The sequence below is a fragment of the Momordica charantia genome, assembly GCF_013281855.1.
Source record: "Momordica charantia cultivar OHB3-1 chromosome 1 unlocalized genomic scaffold, Mcharantia_2.0 BLBB01000001.1, whole genome shotgun sequence".
Lineage (NCBI taxonomy): Eukaryota > Viridiplantae > Streptophyta > Magnoliopsida > Cucurbitales > Cucurbitaceae > Momordica > Momordica charantia.
Genome location: NW_028275157.1, coordinates 16,880,925 through 16,901,136, shown reverse-complemented (window position 1 = coordinate 16,901,136; position 20,212 = coordinate 16,880,925). Strand labels below are relative to the sequence as shown.

General features: G+C 37.4%; 1 protein-coding gene across 1 annotated transcript; it reads right to left on the bottom strand.

Annotated features, from left to right (window-relative positions):
- Positions 1-49: 49 nt before the first annotated feature.
- Positions 50-18,291, bottom strand: EMB3144 (AAA-type ATPase family protein). Its single transcript, XM_022276925.2, has 17 exons — positions 17,864-18,291; positions 17,176-17,431; positions 16,485-16,848; positions 15,874-16,132; positions 15,209-15,340; positions 13,069-13,143; positions 11,717-11,842; positions 11,519-11,628; positions 11,326-11,404; positions 11,043-11,180; positions 10,845-10,956; positions 2,513-2,676; positions 2,301-2,406; positions 2,045-2,121; positions 1,684-1,827; positions 1,429-1,580; positions 50-517 (listed from the first exon to the last, which is right to left on the bottom strand). Exons 1-16 carry the CDS (start codon positions 18,143-18,145, stop codon positions 1,431-1,433), a joined length of 2,574 nt encoding a protein of 857 aa, XP_022132617.1. The 5' UTR covers positions 18,146-18,291; the 3' UTR covers positions 50-517; positions 1,429-1,430.
- Positions 18,292-20,212: the final 1,921 nt, after the last annotated feature.

The window sequence follows — 20,212 nt, the reverse complement described above, 5'->3', positions numbered from 1 at the left end:
CTTCTCCAGTTACAATCCCCTCTTCCAAGTTGATTCCACAAAGCACAAATGAAAGAAATAAAATATTTCATTGATAAATATGAATTATGATGTGTGTACAAAACCTTTCGAACCAAACTCAAGAAAACGTTAATTTAAACCAAATAAAGATTTATATGATCCCCATGAACAAATGGTACAATTTACAGGGACTACTACAAACGAATACCTCTTCTCAGTGATGCCAACTTGGGCTGAAACACAATTCCAGCAATTCAGTTATAATCTGCATGAGCTACTTAACTTCAGCAACTTCTCAGAGTCTAAAACAGAACTCCGAGCATCATCTTAATATGGAATATAAGCATCCACGAAGTCTCCACATTGCATAGTTCTCCAAGGTGCAATTTTTCAAATCTTCATCATCTTCAGTGAAACATAAGCACCCACAAGTCACCAACTTACATAGTCATCAAGGATGCAATTTTCCAGACCTCCAGGAATCAGGCATTCACTGCATTTAGTATCCCACCATGATCTGAGAGAAGTATAAACAGAAGCCATCATAATCGCTTCCCCACAATCAGTTGAAAGGATCGAGGGGAACAATCAAAATAAGGGAAAAGTTATTAATAAGTGTGTTAGCTGAAATCTGAATGAAAAAGGCGGCATGATAATAAAGTCTGCAACCCTGCTACAGATCCTACGCATGCAAACATAGAGAGAGACGAGAGACATAAAACGCATACCAATTTCTTCAGGTAAAGTATCCGACTTTATGGGCCATTGCAAAATTCATACTAGAACTAAGAATTTCTATGTTTTTCCTTCCTTTTCCCTCCGAATCAAATAATTGAGAAAGCTGTTTCCTCCATGTTGAAAATGTAGAGTGGCCACGGATATAAGTAGAACAGAGAGAATGCACGACAGTCAAAGACAATAAGAGTATAAGGGTAATAAGGGCTAAGTTAAAGTTTGAACGATGACTAGTCACTAGTTCAGTTTTGCTGGATAACTCCAGATGTACACTCACTATTTTGTTGGGACGTCTATCATAACATTGCAAGTGAAACATTAAAGTTTACAGTTCTGCAACTTTGTTAGGTCATATAGCTAGAGAAAAACAAACAGATATCTAAGGAATAAATGATGAATAACAAAGTTTTCAGGATAGAGTTCTTTTTTCCTTTAGCACTTTTTATTGCTCAAAGAATGTAAGGTTACTTAGAGCTTGGCGTGACTTATTATCTACTAGGGCAAACTCTTGTAATTTCATTTTTTTTTCTTTTTAGGATTTCTCATCCCTTGACATATTTGTATAGCCGTTTATAGTTATCATTATCAGTATCATATTTGTTTTCAATCAATAAGAAGAAGGAAAGACTAACATGGGTGCATGAGTCAGAAGCAATGAGTAGAGAGCTAACACATGAAGAAAATTGTTATTACATTCAAAGGAAATGACTGGCCATCAGAAGTTGTGGCTTCTCTTTGTCTTCTTCAACCTCAGCTGAAGCTTCAGCTTCAGCTCTGATTTCCTGAACCCTCTTTTCCCAGATATCATCAATTAGTTTCCATGTTTCGTCATTAACAACTTGTGTCTGCATGGGGATTCAATTTGTAGAGGGAAGATCACATTTCAGTATGTTGACATTGAGGATTGCGTTTAAAAGAAAAAACTGAGCATTATAGATGGTTGTGTACCTCCATAGGTCGAGGCGCACCAAAAGTTGCGAATCCAGCATTTCCAGGTGCAAATGTAACCCTTCCAGGCAGTGTAACTCCATAAATTCCCCACCGTCCAGCATATAGCAGAGCTCCATGTTCATCAACTGGACGCACAGCAGGCTGATAAGGTGCAACAAAAATTTTCCTTAATTCCCATTCTTTAGACTAAAAAATGAAAATGATCAGGGACATCAAATTAAGTCGAGGCACCAACAGACCTAATAGTTTGAAGACACTGATAAACAGACAAAACTAACAACCACCATGTGAGAGTAAACAAGCTATGACAATTTTTCAATAATGTCAATACATTTTTCTGAAGTCGAAGAAAAACCACCTGTGGAAATCGAGGAGCCTTTTCATATATGTGCCAGATTTCCTCAGCTCTAATCTCTCCCTTTTCAAGTAAAATATCTGCATAATACAGATGCTCTATGGTCAGGAAGTGATAGAATTTGGATGATACTGATTCATTACTTAACAGAAATCCTTCATCAATTTCTAGTCACATCTTAATATTTAAGCTTAAGTACTATAAAGATCATTAACCACATGCATAAATTGGAACAAAGAATTACATAAATCAATATGACCTGTGATTGTCTCTACAGCAGAATGGTATTCTCTCAAAATAGAGGAACATTTTTCCACAGCATAACGCAGGTATTCCTCACGAAGTGCTTCAAGTTTGGATGCAAGCTGTAGAAAATATTCAAATTAACGGAGTTATTGAAATAGGTTATTATTTAGAAAATAACAATAATAGAGACTTGAAAGAGTATTAAGCTTCAATTCGCAGACAAACATTTGGAACAAGGTCACCATGATTCCTGTAATATGCTTTACCAAAAGCTGTCATCCCTGTCTGCAGAATCAAAAATTCTGCCAACTTTGAAGCTTCTAGCGTAGCCTTGGAAGAGATCCAACACAAGTTGTCAACCCCAAACATTTCCTCCTCGATTACTCTTGCTGTGAAAAATCCAGTAAGTATTAATAATTGACATAAAACCAGTGAATAAATTTGTAATTCTAACACAATTTTAACGAGCAAATGTCAACATCCAACAGATTACTATGGAAGCAATATTGATCTTAATTTGGCATTTTTAAAAGGAAATATCAGCATTTAATAGACAACGTAAGAGGGAGGTGGGAGTGGGGAACTAAGAAGCTGAACCAGAAAACGCAAAGCCAATAAATTCATGGCTCTCCATACCCTGGCACCTTATACTCACGTCTAGATTCATGATGTAACTATCGGTAACTACTTTAGTTAGCTTTGAGTAAGTTATTTAGTTACATAGTTAAAGTTGTTAGCTTTTCCCCTATCCCTTGGACATTTCCTATAAATAGCTGGTCATTTGTATCATTTGATACACTTCAATACAAATCTCGTTTTCTCTCAAGATTGCTTACACCAATTTGGTATCAGAGCAACCAACGTCCTTGGATATTTGACATTTGCGGGAAGAAAGAATGCTCCGGTGGGTGTAGATTCTTCACTCGGTGACAAAGAAGTGGAACCAACCACCCCTCTCTCTCCACGGTCATCAACCATTCGCTTGCTGATGGTTGAAGGAGCTGTTGAAAATTTACAGCGGAATGTGGTTGAGGTCAAGCAAATATTGAACGTTTTGGTAGACAAGATAGGCTTGCAAATACAACAAGAACAACCAAGAAAGAAGAATCGCAAGGAGGTTCAAGAACAGGGTACTGCTTTGGGCTGTGAAACACAACAACTGCCAAGAATGATTAAAGAACCTATTCCTCTCAAAGAAACCCATCCTACTCTTCGTCAACATTCTGAAATGGCCCAAAATCAGAACCAAGAACCTTATCCCAGAACCCCTTCTGGCCATCAAGAACCATACTATGCCCTTCCACCGTATCAAGAAAGACAGCAAGAACAGCGTGCTCATCGTCGGTATGATCACTGCCCTCGCCGACGGCAATACCCTGTAGATTCATCTAGTGATGAGGAGGATATGCCACCTTGGGAGTGCCGGCGACAACAGCAGTACAATCCTTACCAACCCCGCGAACCCAGTGAGTACAAGATGAAGGTCGATCTCCCTCCGTTTGATGGCAGATTAGATATCGAAGGCTTTCTTGAATGGATCAAGAACGTGGAAAGCTTTTTTGAATACATGTCGACTCCGGATCACAAGAAGGTAAAACTGGTGGCACTAAAATTGAAAGGCGGGGCTTCCGCTTGGTGGGAACAATTGGACACCAACAGACGACGTTTTGGGAAGGTGCCTATCCGCACTTGGGAGAAGATGAAGAAGCTCATGCACGCCAGGTTTCTACCCATCAATTTTGAGCAAATTCTATACAATCAATACCAAAATTGTAAACAAGGTACACGATCTATAGCCGACTATACCAAGGATTTCCATAGGTTGGGAGTAAGAAAAAATCTTGGGGAGTCAGATCAATACCAAGTGGCTCGTTTTGTTAGTGGTCTTCGGACAGACATCAAAGAAAAGCTTCAGCTCCAACCAATTGGGTATCTTGATGAAGACATTGCCACTGCCATAACCGTAGAGGAACAACAAGCTAATCGGTTTAGGGTACAATACCAACGAAGAACGTCGGGGGACGCTCAGATTGGTTCTTTTAAAAGAGGTACATCCTTCTTTGATAAAACAACACCTGGTTCTGCCTCTACTTCCAAAGGTAAGGGATCTGAGGATACCAAACCTGCTGACCAACCTATCAAGAAGACGGCCAATGTTTACAATAGACCCACATTGGGAAAATGCTTTCGCTGTGGACAAGTGGGCCATTTATCCAATGAATTTCCACAGCGTAAAATGGTTAACTTTGTAGAAGATGACCAAGATTTGGGTGATTCTTGTGTTCATGATTCCAACAGTGATGTTGCCTACCTTGAACCCAATGAAGGAGATCAAGTTTCTTGTGTATTAGAAAGAATTTTACTTGCCCCTAAGACACAAACTATGCCACAAAGACACTCATTATTCCGCACACGATGTACTGTCAATGGTAAGGTTTGTAATATTATCATTGACAGCGGTAGTACTGAAAATTTCGTTTCAAGTAAGTTGGTTTCAAGCTTAAACCTCAAAGTTTCACCTCACCCCACACCTTACAAGATCAGTTGGATCCGAAAAGGTGGTGAGGCCCTTGTTAATGCTCTGTGTACCATTCCCTTATCCATTGGGACTAGCTATAGGGATCAAATTACATGTGACGTCCTCAATATGGATGTTTGTCACATCCTTTTGGGACGTCCATGAAAATTTGATACGCAAGCAATCCATAAGGGTCGTGAAAACACATATGAATTTACATGGATGGGAAAAACAGTGGTCCTACTCCCTCTAACCAGCCCTACAAATTCAAAAAATGTGGACAAAGGCAATCTCTTCCACATTTGCAATGCAAAACAACTTCTGCTCCAATCATCTGCTCCTATTTTGAGTTTGATAATAAAAAGCTTTGATAGTTCGGATACTCTTACTACCTCTACAATACCACCGGAGGTTGACCAGCTTTTATCCACCTTTCCTGACCTCCTCCACCCACAGACTTCTTTACCTCCAATGCGGGACATTCAACATCACATTGATCTCATTCCAGGAGCTACATTGCCCAACTTACCTCATTACCGCATGAGTCCAAACGAATACAAAATTTTACATGACCAAGTAGCGGAATTATTAGCCAAAGGCCATATCAAACCTAGTTTAAGCCCTTGAGCCATCCCAGCACTCCTTACGCCAAAAAAGAATGGATCTTGGCGGATGTGTGTGGATAGCCGGGCCATCAACAAGATTACTATCAAATACCGGTTTCCTATCCCTCGAATAAATTATCTCCTTGATCAATTAGGGGGTGCCCACTTCTTTTCTAAGGTGGATCTCCGCAGTGGATACCACCAAATCAGAATTCGTCCAGGGGACGAATGGAAAACGGCTTTCAAAACAAACGAAAGGCTATTCGAATGGTTAGTCATGCCATTCGGTTTAGATAAGAAACATTTTATAGACAGAAGGCACAGAGCCACAAAAAAAACAGCCTAAGGGCAAGGGGAAGAGGGCTCCCCCTCCCACGAACTAATGAAGAAAAGCTCTCCAATCTTGCAAAATCGACGGGAGGCTGTAATTACAAAAGAGTTTTCTATGCCTATAACACCACCAAGAAGTGTGTAACTGAACTGTATTACAAAAGTTTTCAAAAGGAGAAGACTTATCCTCAAAAATTCTATTGTTTCTTTCCATCCAAAGATTCCAAAAGAGGGCTCTAGCGGCACAATTCCACAAAATTTTAGCTTTTCCTTTGAACTTCCAACCCCGCAGAGCTTCATTCATCCACCCTTCAACATTCTGAGGCATGCAACTGGAGTATCCAAAGATTTGAAGAAGAAAAGACCACCCTCGGAGAGCAAACTGACAGTGAAGGAATGTGTGATCTATGGATTCCTCGTTCTGTTTGCAAAGAACACACACAGAAGGGGAAATAGCCCAATTTGGACATCTTCTCTGGAGTCTGTCTGCTGTGTTAACCGCCCTGTTTGCTAGAGTCCAAAGGAGGACTTTTACTTTCTTAGGGACAGAGTATTTCCAAAGAAGAGAGGTAACAGGCGGACTCAAATGTGGAGTGTCTTCAAACAGAATTTTTAAGCCTGATTTCACCGTGTAAGCACCTGAGGGATCTAGAAACCAGCCCACTTTATCAGCACCTTCTCCTATCCGAGTAGTATCTAATCTACTCATAATATCTGCCCATCCTCCTACCTCTCTGTCAAAAAGACCCCTCCTTAGGCCAAGATCCCAAGCGAGTTGCTCATCATTCCAACAATCTGCAACCGTGGCCTCTTTCTTCAAAGATAAGGCAAAAATTTCTGGAAAGTCATGAGCAAGGGTGGAATTTCCATTCCATCTATCCAACCAAAAGCGAACTCTATCACCATGCTTAACTTTGAAGGACAAGAATTTGAGGAAAAGGATGCTGTTCTTCGCTATTTCAAACCAAGGTTTACCAGCTGCTTTTCCTTTAGGCTTTTTTGTCATCCACCCATGAGGCTCGATCCCATAAATACTTTCTATAACTCTTCTCCAAAGAGCATCTTCCTCTTGAGTGAATCTCCATAACCACTTCAACAAGAGCGCATTATTTCGGAGGTGAAAAGCCCCTATGCCAAGGCCTCCCTTCTTCAGGGTCAGAGGAGTCGTTTCCCAATTTACCAAATTTCTGTGTGGGTGTAATCTGTCTGATTTCCAAAAAAAAATCTCTCACAAGCTTATCAAGACTTTTTGCAATTCTCATAGGAGCTTTTAGAAGAGACAAATAATGAATGGGCATACTGTTCAGGACCGATTGAGCTAGAGTCAATCTACCTCCTTTTGAGAGGACTAGGTTTTGCCATTTGTTAAGCTTTTGCTTCATTTTCTCTACCAAAGGTTGCCAAAGGGCAGCAGCTTTGTAGTTTCCCCATAAAGGAAGCCCAAGATAGGATAAAGGAAAAGATTCCACTCTGCAGCCCAATCTTAAAGCTTTATCCTCCAATCTTTCTTCACTGATATTTAAACCCACAAGGGAAGTCTTGTCTAGATTTAAGGAGAGCCCTGAAGACCTTAAGAACCAGTTTACCACAATCCACCATTTAAACAGAAAGCCATTCTCATCAGGACAAAATAGAATAGTGTCATTAGCATATTGCAAATGGGAAATCATCACCTTTTTAGACCCCACCTCAAAGCCCTTGATCATTCTTTTTTCACAACAAAAATGGATAAGTCTACTGAAAGAATCCCCTACAAGAGTGAAAAGGAAAGGAGAAAGAGGGTCACCTTGTCTCAAACCTCTAGTCGCCTTAATTTTTCCCCTTGGTTTGCCGTTTACAATAATGGAGAAATTTGAAGAGGACAGACAGTTATCCACATTCTCCTAATGCATCAAGTACTTCTTCCTTTTTTGCACAAATTTATAGTTGTCTACTTTGATGACATCTTAGTCTATAGCAAAACGAGAAGTGACCACATTGTACACTTAGAAACTCTATTTTCAGCCCTACACCACAATAATCTGGTCATAAACATCAAGAAATGCCTTTTTCTAGTTTCAGAAATCTCTTTTCTAGGGTTCATAATTAGTCAGCAGGGGTTACAAATGGATCCAGCCAAAATAAAGGCTATATCCGATTGGCCTAAACCTCATACTATAAAAGACATCCAATGCTTCCTTGGAATAGCTTCTTTTTACAGAAAATTTATTAGGGACTTTAGCACTATCGCGGGCCCCCTCACTGATTGTCTAAAAAAGGGCAACTTCCAGTGGTCTCAAGCTCAAAAACAGAATTTCCTACATTTAAAACAGAAATTGACAGACAGCCCTGTTTTGAAACTACCAGACTTCACCCAACCCTTTGAGGTAGCAATAGACGCCTTTGGGGTTGGTATTGGAGTCGTTTTATCACAAAATCAACATTTGATTGAATACTTTAGCGAGAAATTAAGCCCCTCTCATCAAAATTGGAGTACATACGAGCAAGAATTATATGCTCTCGTTAGAGCCCTTAAACAATGGGAGCACTACTTGCTCAGCCAAGAACTTATCTTATTTACGGACCATTTCTCTTTAAAGTTCCTTCACACACAAAAATCTATAAGCCGCATGCACGCAAGATGGCTGTCCTTTTTACAGAGGTTTGACTTTGTTATAAAACATAAAGATGGTACCCTTAATAAGGCAATGCCCTTAGTAGAAAACATTCTCTGCTCACAATTTTACTAGGTGAAGTTACTGCCTTTTTGGCCTTACCTACAACATACCAAACTAATCCTGATTTCGAAAAAATATGGACTCAGTGTCAGCAACATAAACATACAGGAGAGTTTCATATCTTAGATGGGTATCTCTTTAAAGGGGAGCAACTCTATATCCCTCATACGTCCCTAAGAGAAGCCCTAATCAAGGACCTACATGCGGGAGGCTTGGCCGGTCACTTTGGCCGAGACAAAACACTAACCCTTGTGGGAGCACGCTTCTTTTGGCCCCAACTACGAAAAGATGTATTTAGCTATGTCTCCAAGTGTTTCATTTGTCAAACTAATAAGGGGACAAAACAAAACACTGGTCTTTACATCCCTTTACCGACACCAAAAACTATTTGGGAAGATCTATCTATGGACTTTGTCCTCGGATTACTCCGCACGCAAAGAGGTTATGATTCGGTGTTAGTGGTGGTGGACCGATTTAGCAAAATGGCCCATTTTTTGGCTTGTAAGAAAACATCAGATGCAGTATATGTGGCAAATCTGTTCTTTAGAGAAATCATTCGCTTACATGGCATACCAAAGACCATAGTGTCAGATAGGGACGTCAAGTTCCTTAGTCACTTTTGGAAGACACTTTGGCGCAAATTCGATACTTCGCTAAAATACAGCACAACAAACCATCCACAAACGGATGGCCAAACAGAAGTAACAAACCGGACTCTCGGCAACCTCATCCGTTGCATTTGTAGTGATAGACCAAAGCAATGGGATCTGGCCCTAGCACAAGCGGAATTCGCCTTCAACCACATGCAAAACCGAACCACAGAGAAGTCCCCTTCGAAGTGGTTTATACTAGTCTCCCAAAACTAACAGTAGACCTTGCTAATATTCCTCTTTCTGTTGATTTTAGTTTGGAGGCTGAACAAATGGCCGAAAGGATTCAACAATTACATGATGAGGTGCGACAACATATTGATAATACAAACGCACAGTACAAGCAACAGGCAGACAAAAAGCGGCGGGAAAAAGAGTTCAAAGAAGGAGATTTGGTCATGATACACTTAACTAAAGGAAGGCTGCCTTTTGGTGCTACACACAAGTTACATAAGAAAAAATGGGGACCTTTTGTGGTATTAAAAAAGTATGGACCAAACGCTTACAAAATCCAGCTACCTCCAGACTTCAATATTAGCCCTATCTTCAATGTGGCAGATATATATCCATACGCAGCCCTGGATTCTTTTACAACAGCTTCTTAACTCGAGGTCGAGTTTTTTTTAGAGGGAGGGAAAATTGATGTAACTATCGGTAACGACTTTAGTTAGCTTTGAGTAAGTTAGTTAGTTAGATAGTTAAGTTGTTAGCTTTTCCCCTATCCCTTGGACATTTCCTATAAATAGCTGGTCATTTGTATCATTTTGATACACTTCAATACAAATCTCGTTTTCTCTCAAGATTGCTTACACCAATTCAGTTTAAATTATTTTAATTTTAGTCATCGGTTCCATTTATAATAAAAAAATAAAAAAGCCCAAAACCAATAGAATATTTCATGTTTCAATGACTATAATATTGAATTGGTAAGCTAGATGGAGTAGAATGATATTTTAAACAGTCACTAAATAGGTGATTCTTGCACATTCATTCGGGTTGAGTTTCTATAACACACTTGTTCTTTTGATTATTTCAATCCCAGGAAACTAAATACCAAGTAAGTTTAATTTGCATCTTTGGCAGGCATTTGATGACTGATCAAAAAGGTGGCTTTTATTCCCTGATTTTAAACTACTTAGTGTAACCCTTGCTATATTACCACTTCTACCAAAGGTTTAGAAATCCCCCCCAAATTTTTACTCTAATATTAGTATTAACTTTTATTGTTTTTTTTATTTTCAGTATTAAATTAAATTAATCGACAATTTGATATTTATTTTAAATAATAATTTATTTCTAATGAATCTTAACTAACCAACCAATGAGTAACAAGTATTTAGTATTGATTTTACCTTTTAGTATTAAGTTGAATTAATCTATTAAATCATTCAACCTACGTGAAGTGAAGACTCGACAAAATTAGATCCCCCTCAAATGGTTCTCTTCTAATAGTGTTTCAACCAGAAGATTGCTAAAACCTATTTATTGCCAAAACCTCTTTATTGTGCTGTGAGAAGCAAAGAAATGACTGATAGGTTGATTTCCAGAACCCCTCTGCCATGCAGTGAGAAGCAAAGAAAGGAGAGAGAAAAGAAGAGAGTGGGGCTTAAATTTTGATTTTTTGTTCAATACAATTGGTAAAATAAGAGTTTTATTTTGCCATACATAGCAATTCCCAATTTTAAATTACCAATTGAAAAGAATATAAGTGAAGCATAAGCATTTCATATGACTTACGAGCACATGCACGCACAATGGAATTGACATAATCAATTTTTCTTGCGAACACTCTCCCAGGAGTTTCAGCATAATGCATATTTGGCTGACTACGGATTGATTTTATATCTGTCTGCAAGGATAAGAAGGAAAGATAGTTAACATCCTTCTTTACATGGGAAATGTTGTAAAATCTTTGAAACAAGATGATAACACTACCTCAATGAATGGGCGGTGGGTATCTGGAAAATAGCAAGCCAGAATAGCAACAGCTGCTTCCCTATATGCCAATCTTAGTTTCAACTCTTCGGGAATTTCAGTACTATCTTCCTGACCAGTTTCAAAGGTACCCTTTTGCTGCAAACCATTGAGCATATAGACAATTTTTCACAATTCCGCAACCCAACAAAATATAGTGCAATGTGCTCATCCTTTTACAAGGGAAAAGGGTATATCTAAGCTCCTAGTGAATGGAGAGTGGGGGTAGGGAAACACCACTAACCCTTTTTAATGCTTCAAGCAACTCTTCACGTCCAATATAGTCCAAATCCTTTCTAGCAGTCAAAATTCCAGCTTCATTTCTGTCCGCATTTGGAAGTAAATAAAATAAGCCTAACTCTCCTTTGAAGTATAAAACGCACATCAAAAATTTTTGTTGAAATATAATAATAGCTTTAAGAATTTCGTATTAGTACAATATATTTTGCAATTCTGCCCCTGTGAAATCTTCAGTTAGCTCAGCAATTTCTTGGAGTAGAGCCTCCTTAATCTCCTCAGAACGAAAAAATTTATTTCTAGCATGCACCTGCACATAACATGCAGATCCTAATGAGACATCACAACTTTTTAAGAGCTCTCAAACTCTTCGATAAGAAACCAACAAACTAAAATACCTTCAATATGGCCAATCTTCCATCTTTAGATGGCAAGCCAACCCTTATAATTTTATCAAAACGGCCCTTTCTCAACAGAGCAGGGTCAAGTATATCAAGTCTATTTGTAGCACCAATAACTAGCACCTGAAAAACCCAAAGTAAACCTATAAATCAGAAATTGACTCTTCTATTTCAAGAAAAGATGTCAAAACATTGCTAAAAATCTTGATTGGGTGAACTTTCTTTTAAGAGACTCGATTGAGTGGTTTGCACCTTACATAGACTTTCCTTGACAAGAAATAGTTGTTATCGATTCATAAAAAAGGAAAATAAAAAATCATTGAATTATAAATCGGACAAAACTTCCCTCCTGAAGATTCAGGAGGAAGTTCCTCCTTAATTCCTGCATGGTCCAGTGGATATAGACGAGTGGACCACACAGGAATTATACAAAATTAAAAAAAAAAACACTTGTCTATATGCTACTGGAACATGCAGAAATTCAGGACTTCAGGAGGGAAGTTTTTTCCTTATAAATCCATGAAATGAGGAGAGTGTAACACAACACCTATCCAACTTTATCATAATCTTCTGGAACCACAGCACAACATTTTCTCCTTTGTTACAGAGCTTGTAAAGATAACTCTTTCATGAGTTCATAAACAATAAAGATGAGAGAATGCGAGCAAACTTCCAAAACTGAACCTCTCTTCTTTCTGTGATTCAAAAATACTCCAACCAAGAAACGTTTCCTTGAGCTCGTCAAAACACCAGTGAAGCAACCAAACAACATAAAATGGGCTCTAAAATAAAAGTAAATGATTAAACTATCCATACTATCCAACATCAAGTACCTCACTTAGAAGATTTTGATGACCTTGCCAAGCCAGTCAATTAATAGAAGCTGCCTCTAGAGAAAGAGACATGGGAAAAGATTTGCAAGCTCCTATCATCTTTGAAATGAGAAACGCTGGCCTTCAAACAGTATCTAAAGACAAATTGAACACTTTTTCGATTTGACAACAGAGAAGGGTTTGGATGTAGAATGTCAGAGACCATTATTTAAAAAATAAATAATAAATAAACTGAAGCAATCTAAAGAGCATTCCCATTAGAGATAAGAAGGCCAGGCTGGTTGAAAGGCAAACAAGGTGGGCTGGGGATGGAGAGCTGAAAGCTTTTAGAGAGCTGAGAGAGAGACGGGAAGGAAAGAGAGTGAGTTGCCTTTTTCTACACCCAATGAGACTTTATTTAATGCCCTCCATTCCAAATGATTATCAATTAGGAGAATAATATAACGTAGGATAGAATCAATTAATACATCACCAGAAAGCAGTGTGTTGTACGAGTGAGTCACTTTCTGTACATACCTGTGCAGTAGAAACCTTAAACCCATCCATCTCGGTCAATATTTGAAGTAGGCCTTGTTCCCTCTCCGCTCCACCCTGTATTGCATATTCTATTAAATCTATAATGCATGCAAAGTATATTCAAGTTCAAGCATGTTAAGAGGAGAGCAGAGTTCCATAGCAAAGACGCTTTACAGTATCTTCATTTCTATAGATGTGCTGGAAGCTACAAAATCAGGTACACATTCAAAAGTAATCATTTCCAACTGTCAACCACAGACACACAAAGATAACAGTTCAGCACACCATCAGAAAGACTGATGCAGCACTTGTGACAAGGTGATGGGTTTTTTTTATCATTTGAGCATTAAATGTTATCTTACTATATTCTATGGATTTGGTTACAGGCCAATCACGAAATTTTTTTTCACCTTAGCTTCATCTGCTTGGACACCATGCTCAATGCTAGTAAACCCCAAGAATATGAGTTGATCGACCAAAAAGATGAGGTTATTCAGGTTAAATAGTTTACTAGGTAGTAGAGCCTCAAAGACTAATCAGGGGTTCTGTTCTTGCTAAAAGTTAGTAACATTATCAAAATATAAACCAACAAACTAGCAATTATGCACTTACCTCATCATCAAGAATGTTTTGGGTGCATTTTTTAGACTAAATGGCATAACCAACCATTTTCCTTCCTTATCTGAATCTTATGCTAAGCTACTATGAAAGTATTTTTTTAAAGAAAAAGTTTGAAGCCACTTAATTGATCTAGTAATTCACCTACTCGAGGCATTAGAAACTAATACTTGACTGTGGTCACTTAGTATTTTTTTTTTTTTTAATAGGAAACAAACTTTGAAGATAAAAGTTCGAGGATACAAGCTCCCAAAGGAAGCGAAAAAAGAAAAAGAAAGAACAAACCGAACATAAAAACCAAAAACCCATGAAATAGATGAGATCTGAAGCCCAAGAACAGATGCTGAAAATGTTATCAATAAAGCTTGTCAATTCAAAAGGATTGACTACTGAGGAGGAAACCAAAACAAACACTTAACAGGAGCTGATCGCCAGAAGAAAAGAAACTGAAACCTCCCTCCACCAAGAGAAGACACAAAAGCGATAATATCTCAACCGTCAAAGCGTGAGGCGCACTGAAGCACAATAGCCCTCTGCGGCCTCAGTGCAAAGTGTAAAAGAAGTGATTTTTTTTGTGAGGCGTATAATAGAAAAATGCAAAGAAACTTTTTATATATTAAAAAATATAGTATTATGTGTAATAAAATAATGAAAATTCTAAGAAGTTGAAGTTTCTTAAGAGATTCGAGAGATAAGTTATAATTTTTAAGAGCATTTCATAGTTTTTTTTATTAAGAAATTTTTAAAATAGAATAAGGGCTTCAAGGCACACTTCATTGAGAGTGCCTTGCTTCAACCCTTGCTTTTCTTGTAAGCACGCCTGGGTGTGGTTTTTAAAACTTGGTTCTCACTAGTAGAGTGCACATTGCAAAGGGATAGACATAGGAAAGGCAAAGATGAATGTTGTGACTATTCGCACAGATTTTTAGCCTTTATTTTATCAATGATCACTTCTCCTTTCAATTTTACAACAGTATACTCTCTTTTTTGTCCCATGAAAGCCTAAATTCTCAGAGGCTTCAGTTCGCTATAAGCAAGCTGAGATTGGCCAACGTAAATTTTATATTATATTAAGTAGATCATATGAACTGATACTGAAATCACAAATATATTAAATCTATGATGAACAATAAACAAATAATCTAGTAGATCATCCACTTCCTGTTTCTATTAAACTTTGTACTCGATCTTAAACCTATAGGAATAGATTACGAAATAAGAAGCCAATATGTGAAGTCGAAAGTAGTTGCATCCATTATGAATCTTACAAAAAAAGATATTGCCTTTCTCAGTCTATGGAAATCTACATCAATCCAAGAGAGAGAGACAAGAGTATCAAGAATTTATCGTAGTTGAGAAATGAGAAGATGTAATATAAAATGAAGTTCAAGTTTAATGCCATGTAACCATCAGAAAAGCATGTAGCAAAAATGTGAAAACCAAAGAAAAATTAGGGTGGAAATTTTTTAGTTAAACGCAGTATTTAGAAAACGGAATGAAGAAAAAAGTTTGTTTTCCTTACTCCACCAATATCAGGTCCACCACGTTTGCTACCAATGGCATCTATCTCATCAATAAATATAATGGAAGGTGCATACGATCTGGCACTAGCAAAAAGATCCTTCACACGGGATGCTGCCACACCTACAAACATCTGGTGAAACAAATAACAAACTGCTAACGTTTCCGAATCCATTGCCTTTTATCAAGTACATCAACTTACATTTAGATAATGATTTTTTATTCATGTTGCAACAACAGGAGATTTTGTAATAAAACGTCCTACATCAGTTCATTAGAGAAAGAGTTGTGACCGGACTGATGTCAGATGCCGTACCCGAAAAAATGAGCACAAATCATTCTAATGTAACCACTGAGTTAAGACCATAGGTCCCTCAATAGAATAAGTGAGACTTGTGCAGAAATTCAAAGAATCGAAGCTTTATCTTTTTACGATTTTTGAGAACAAAGAAAAAATAGCAAAAAGATTGAAAGTTCCTGAGTTTTTAGAAGAAACCAAAGGACTGGAAATGAAATGTGGGCTTCAACGAAGAGGGTGATTGGCCTCTTTGTTGTGTACTCTCAACTCTAATTTTTGTAATTATAGTGCCTCTTCCATTTTTTTCTAATTGGAATCTTTTTTGTGAACCCCTTTCACTTTCAGGTGAGATGAGCAACAAACCTCACCTCTACAAAATCTGTTCCATTTGCAGCAAAGAATGGAAGTCCAGCTTCACCAGCAATAGCTTTAGCTAGTAGCGTTTTACCAGTTCCAGGTGGGCCATGGAGTAGTACTCCTTTTGGGCAATAGATACCCTTGTCTTGGAACTCTTCATCATTTTTCAGAATTCGTACAATCTCTTGCAGCTCCCTCTTTATATACTCCTGTCCAGCAAAATCGCTGAAAGTGACACCAGTAGTTTCTTCTGCGGATATAAATTTTGCCCTGGTAAAAGGCCATTAAGTATTAGATTCCAGGAATGGCACAAAAAATAATCATTATTCCAGAAACATGTAAAAACACATACTTCTGGTACTCCCCCCCCCCCCCCCCCCCCCCCAAAAAAAAAAAAAAAAGAACTCTTCCTTTAAAAGGGATGGAAGTATTAAAAAACCACCCAAAAGACGTAAAACTATTTTTGAGAATTGTGTATGAGAGAAATAGGAATCTACTAATTCAAGAAAATAAAAGAACCACGATCTATAGTGAAGCATTAGCAGAAATATCAACCAACTGAACAAAAATAACATTAATTAGACATAAAATATTCAAAATTTGATCAATGATATCTACTTACCGACTCTTGCCTAACGACCCAAGTGCACGGCGCTTGAGTGGTAGTCTAGTTATTTTTCTAGGAACTCCCAAATCACAAGGTATCAACTTTGCATATATTGGTCTCGCCAAGTTATCAATCCAAAGATACAATGCAACAGAGAGTGCTAGCCGCATAGACCAGACAACTGCAGTTGCAACAGATGAATAGACTTCGGCAGGGACTGCGTCCACATTAATTACATCAACGTTTACTATTTGTTGATGCAACTTCTTCCAAACGTCATTCCAACAATCAATTGGCATACGATCAATCACATGACGCCGGAAAATGATTTCATTCCTTGCATTTCCTTCTGTTCCATCTTTGTAATACGGTAAAATAACTGCACCAGTATAACAAACAACTATCAGGAAAAAAAAAAGAAAAAAAAAATCAGAAAAATAACTACGATACCCTTCAACAAAGATTGCTGAAAGAAAACTGCTTAAACGTATAACTAAAAATCAATCCTTAAAGACATAGACAACAAGAATGCCTTAAAAAGCTAAATCACAACAAAATATCTAAAAAGCCACTATAATTTTGACTAATTATAGTGTCTCTTCCATTTGTGCTGACTGGAATCCCCTTTCTATTGTTTTTAAATACACTTAAAAATAAGAAAAATGTGTATACGTTCTAAGATACAGAGAGAATATGCTGTGACTACCTGACATTGTTTGACCGTAATTTGAGTACTCAATGAACTGGACATTGCTCGAATTAAGCAGTGTCCAAAAATCACTAAAATTAATCTTGTGCGAGTTCTCGGGATCCCACTCAGTTCCCTTTAATTTTCCACGCATGGTCAATAAGGCCCTACTCCAACTAGAAGCCATTACAAGCTGCCTCTCTAATTGCAAATTCGCCTTCCGCTGAAGTTCTTCCAACTTATTTATCCGTTGTCTCTCGGCACCCTTTAATTTCTGAAAAACTCAAGACTCGGATGTATGAGATCAAAAAAAAAAAGAAAAAACAGAGAATCAAATTGGTATTGACTGTCACCTAGGAATAAGTTCTTAAAATGTTGATAAATATTCGTGCATAGAATGTTGAGTCGCTGAACGCCAAACATAATACTAATCTATTAATTCTCATTAAAGACCACCAACAGAACGATTTTATGCAACAAACACCTACCACGTTTTGTGTTACTCTACTCGTTAAGATAAAGTTCAAGAACTAAGTTTCGATTTCATGAACTTCAAAACATATCTCTCGCGTTCAACCTCAACTAACATATCTGCCTCATCCACACATGACAGCAAATACATATGCCAGAATTACATTACTCTGTAGGTCCTAATATCTCGTTTATGAAACACCAATCCAACTTTAAACGTAGAAGTGAGACAAACCTCGAATAGCTGAGCAGACTCAACGTCTTCCTCGACATTTGTGGAGGCAACAACCGCGTCTGTATCCGAACTTGAAGCTCTTGTAGTGGATACTCTTAGCTCCCGCAACTTCTGGAAACTAAAAATGCGGTTTCTGGTGCGAATTTTGGCAGCTGAACCATGATTGCTGGACGAGGAAGAACAGGATGAAACTAGCTGAATTCGACCGATGGATGTAGTGGAAGGAAGAACGGGGTGCGATAATTGGGTGAAATTAAAAGCGTTTGAAGCCATAAACGTCATGATTCCAGCATTTGGGAATGTCTTCTACTCTTCTACCAGGTTTGTCTTCCTTTCGGCTCTCGATTTCTTGAAGAAACTGAAGAACGGTGGTAGTACCCAATGGAGTTTTATCTGAGGTTTTGTGTGTGTTTGTTCGCGGTGGTTTGTAAATAAAATATATGTGATTTTCTTACGATATGATTTTTAACTTCAAATTTTTTATTTAATCAGTGCGAATAAAATTAATACCCTGATTTTTTCCGGTACAACATACTAGAGAGGCGATTCGAATTCACACCCTCGAAGTTACATGTCAATTCTCCTTGAACTATATTCACTTTGACAAATTAATACCTGACGAGTTACATTTTTGTCTCAAAAAATAAAATAAAAGTTTTTTTTACTTAAAAAAGCTAAATGCGTTTTTTTCTTTTAGATATACCGACCTAACTATATTTTCATGAATCATAGTTTGAAACCATTTTTTTTTCAAGGTGTCCTTCTCCAAAGCCCACAGTTCATGTGCAGCTCTGTTGTCCATCTTCCAATGTGTTGAATCGTGGATATTCTAGTTTCAATCGTCAACCGTCTGGCCCCCTCAATACTTCAACATACTTTCGTGAGATATTCGTCTTTCCATTGAACAACCGAACAACTTCAATGCAATCTGTTTCAGCCATGCATAGATAAATTCAACCTTCAATTAGATCCTAGGAATTAAATTCGACATTCAACTTCACAAATAGCTTGATTTTATAGGAATTTAATTTCTCTCTTTATTGTAATGAAAATACAACCAACCCATCCAATTAATTTTTTTGTATTGCATACGACGGCAATGGATCGATTTTTTTTTTGTCCAACCAATTAGGAGAGAATCAATAGGTTTCTTTTCGGGAGATATTCATCATTCCCGAACGCAACATACAACTCTTCGTGTACTGCGCTATCCAAGTGCGCTTGTTTCCCCATTCCTATACACTCTAAGATCATTTTTTCAAATCTTCTCCCATTCCTTTTACCTGTTAAAAGATCAGCCTGTTGTCTCTATGTTTTCACATCGAGAATTATTTGCAGATGAAGACTGTTTACTTTCCAAACAGATCTTCCTACATATATAGATAAACCAACGTTTATATAAGTGCAGCCCCTTTGACATCTCTTCATCTGCAAAGAATTCTCGATGTGAAAACACGTAGAGGTAAAATATATCATACAAGCCAAATAGCATAGCTTAGCGGTAATTGATGTGTATCTCTAAATATATGCGTGTGTGTGATGCTCGAGTAAATAGAAGGGGTACATTAATGAATCGATACCACATCTGAATGAGATCACATAAGAATGGTAAAGAAAAGCTTAAAAATAATTGATACCTGTACTAATACGGTGCACATTTATTTTTGATAACTCAATCATAATAACTCCACGGTTAGTCTATGCTCTTCTAAATATCTCATAACTAGATCGTGGGCAGCCAGGTCACAAGAGATGCATGAAATGCTGGAAAATTAGGGCAAAATTCATATTCCAAACCTAGTATGAATCACGGGGGTTTCCATTATCATGGGGCTTCGGTGGAAACATGGTGATGCAAAATCTATATCTAATTTCAATAAATGAATTGAATACACTGTCATGTTAAACTTAAGATTGAAATAAATGTGATAAAAATGAAAAAATTAAAATACAATCGATACTTCAAGCTTTTGTTCACTTTTGTCAATGTACTCTCAAAATAGTTATCCATCTTGACGTATTTTCAACTTTGGTTTATTATAGTCAATATAAATTTAGATTATTTGTTTTGGCAACTTACTTTTAAAATTGTATTTTAATCTCATTTTTGTCTATCACGATTCAACATGACATTACAATCAATATATTAATTGAAACATAACCATCATTTTATATTTAAGAATTTCCATTAGGTGTAAAAAATATGTGTTAAAAGTTTACAAATTTAAATTTAAATAGTCACTTTTTTAAAATACAATAACTAAAGTTAAAATACATGATCAAAATTAATCTCTTAAAAGTAATGAAAAAGAATATAGGGACAAATATAATATGTTAATCAAATAAATA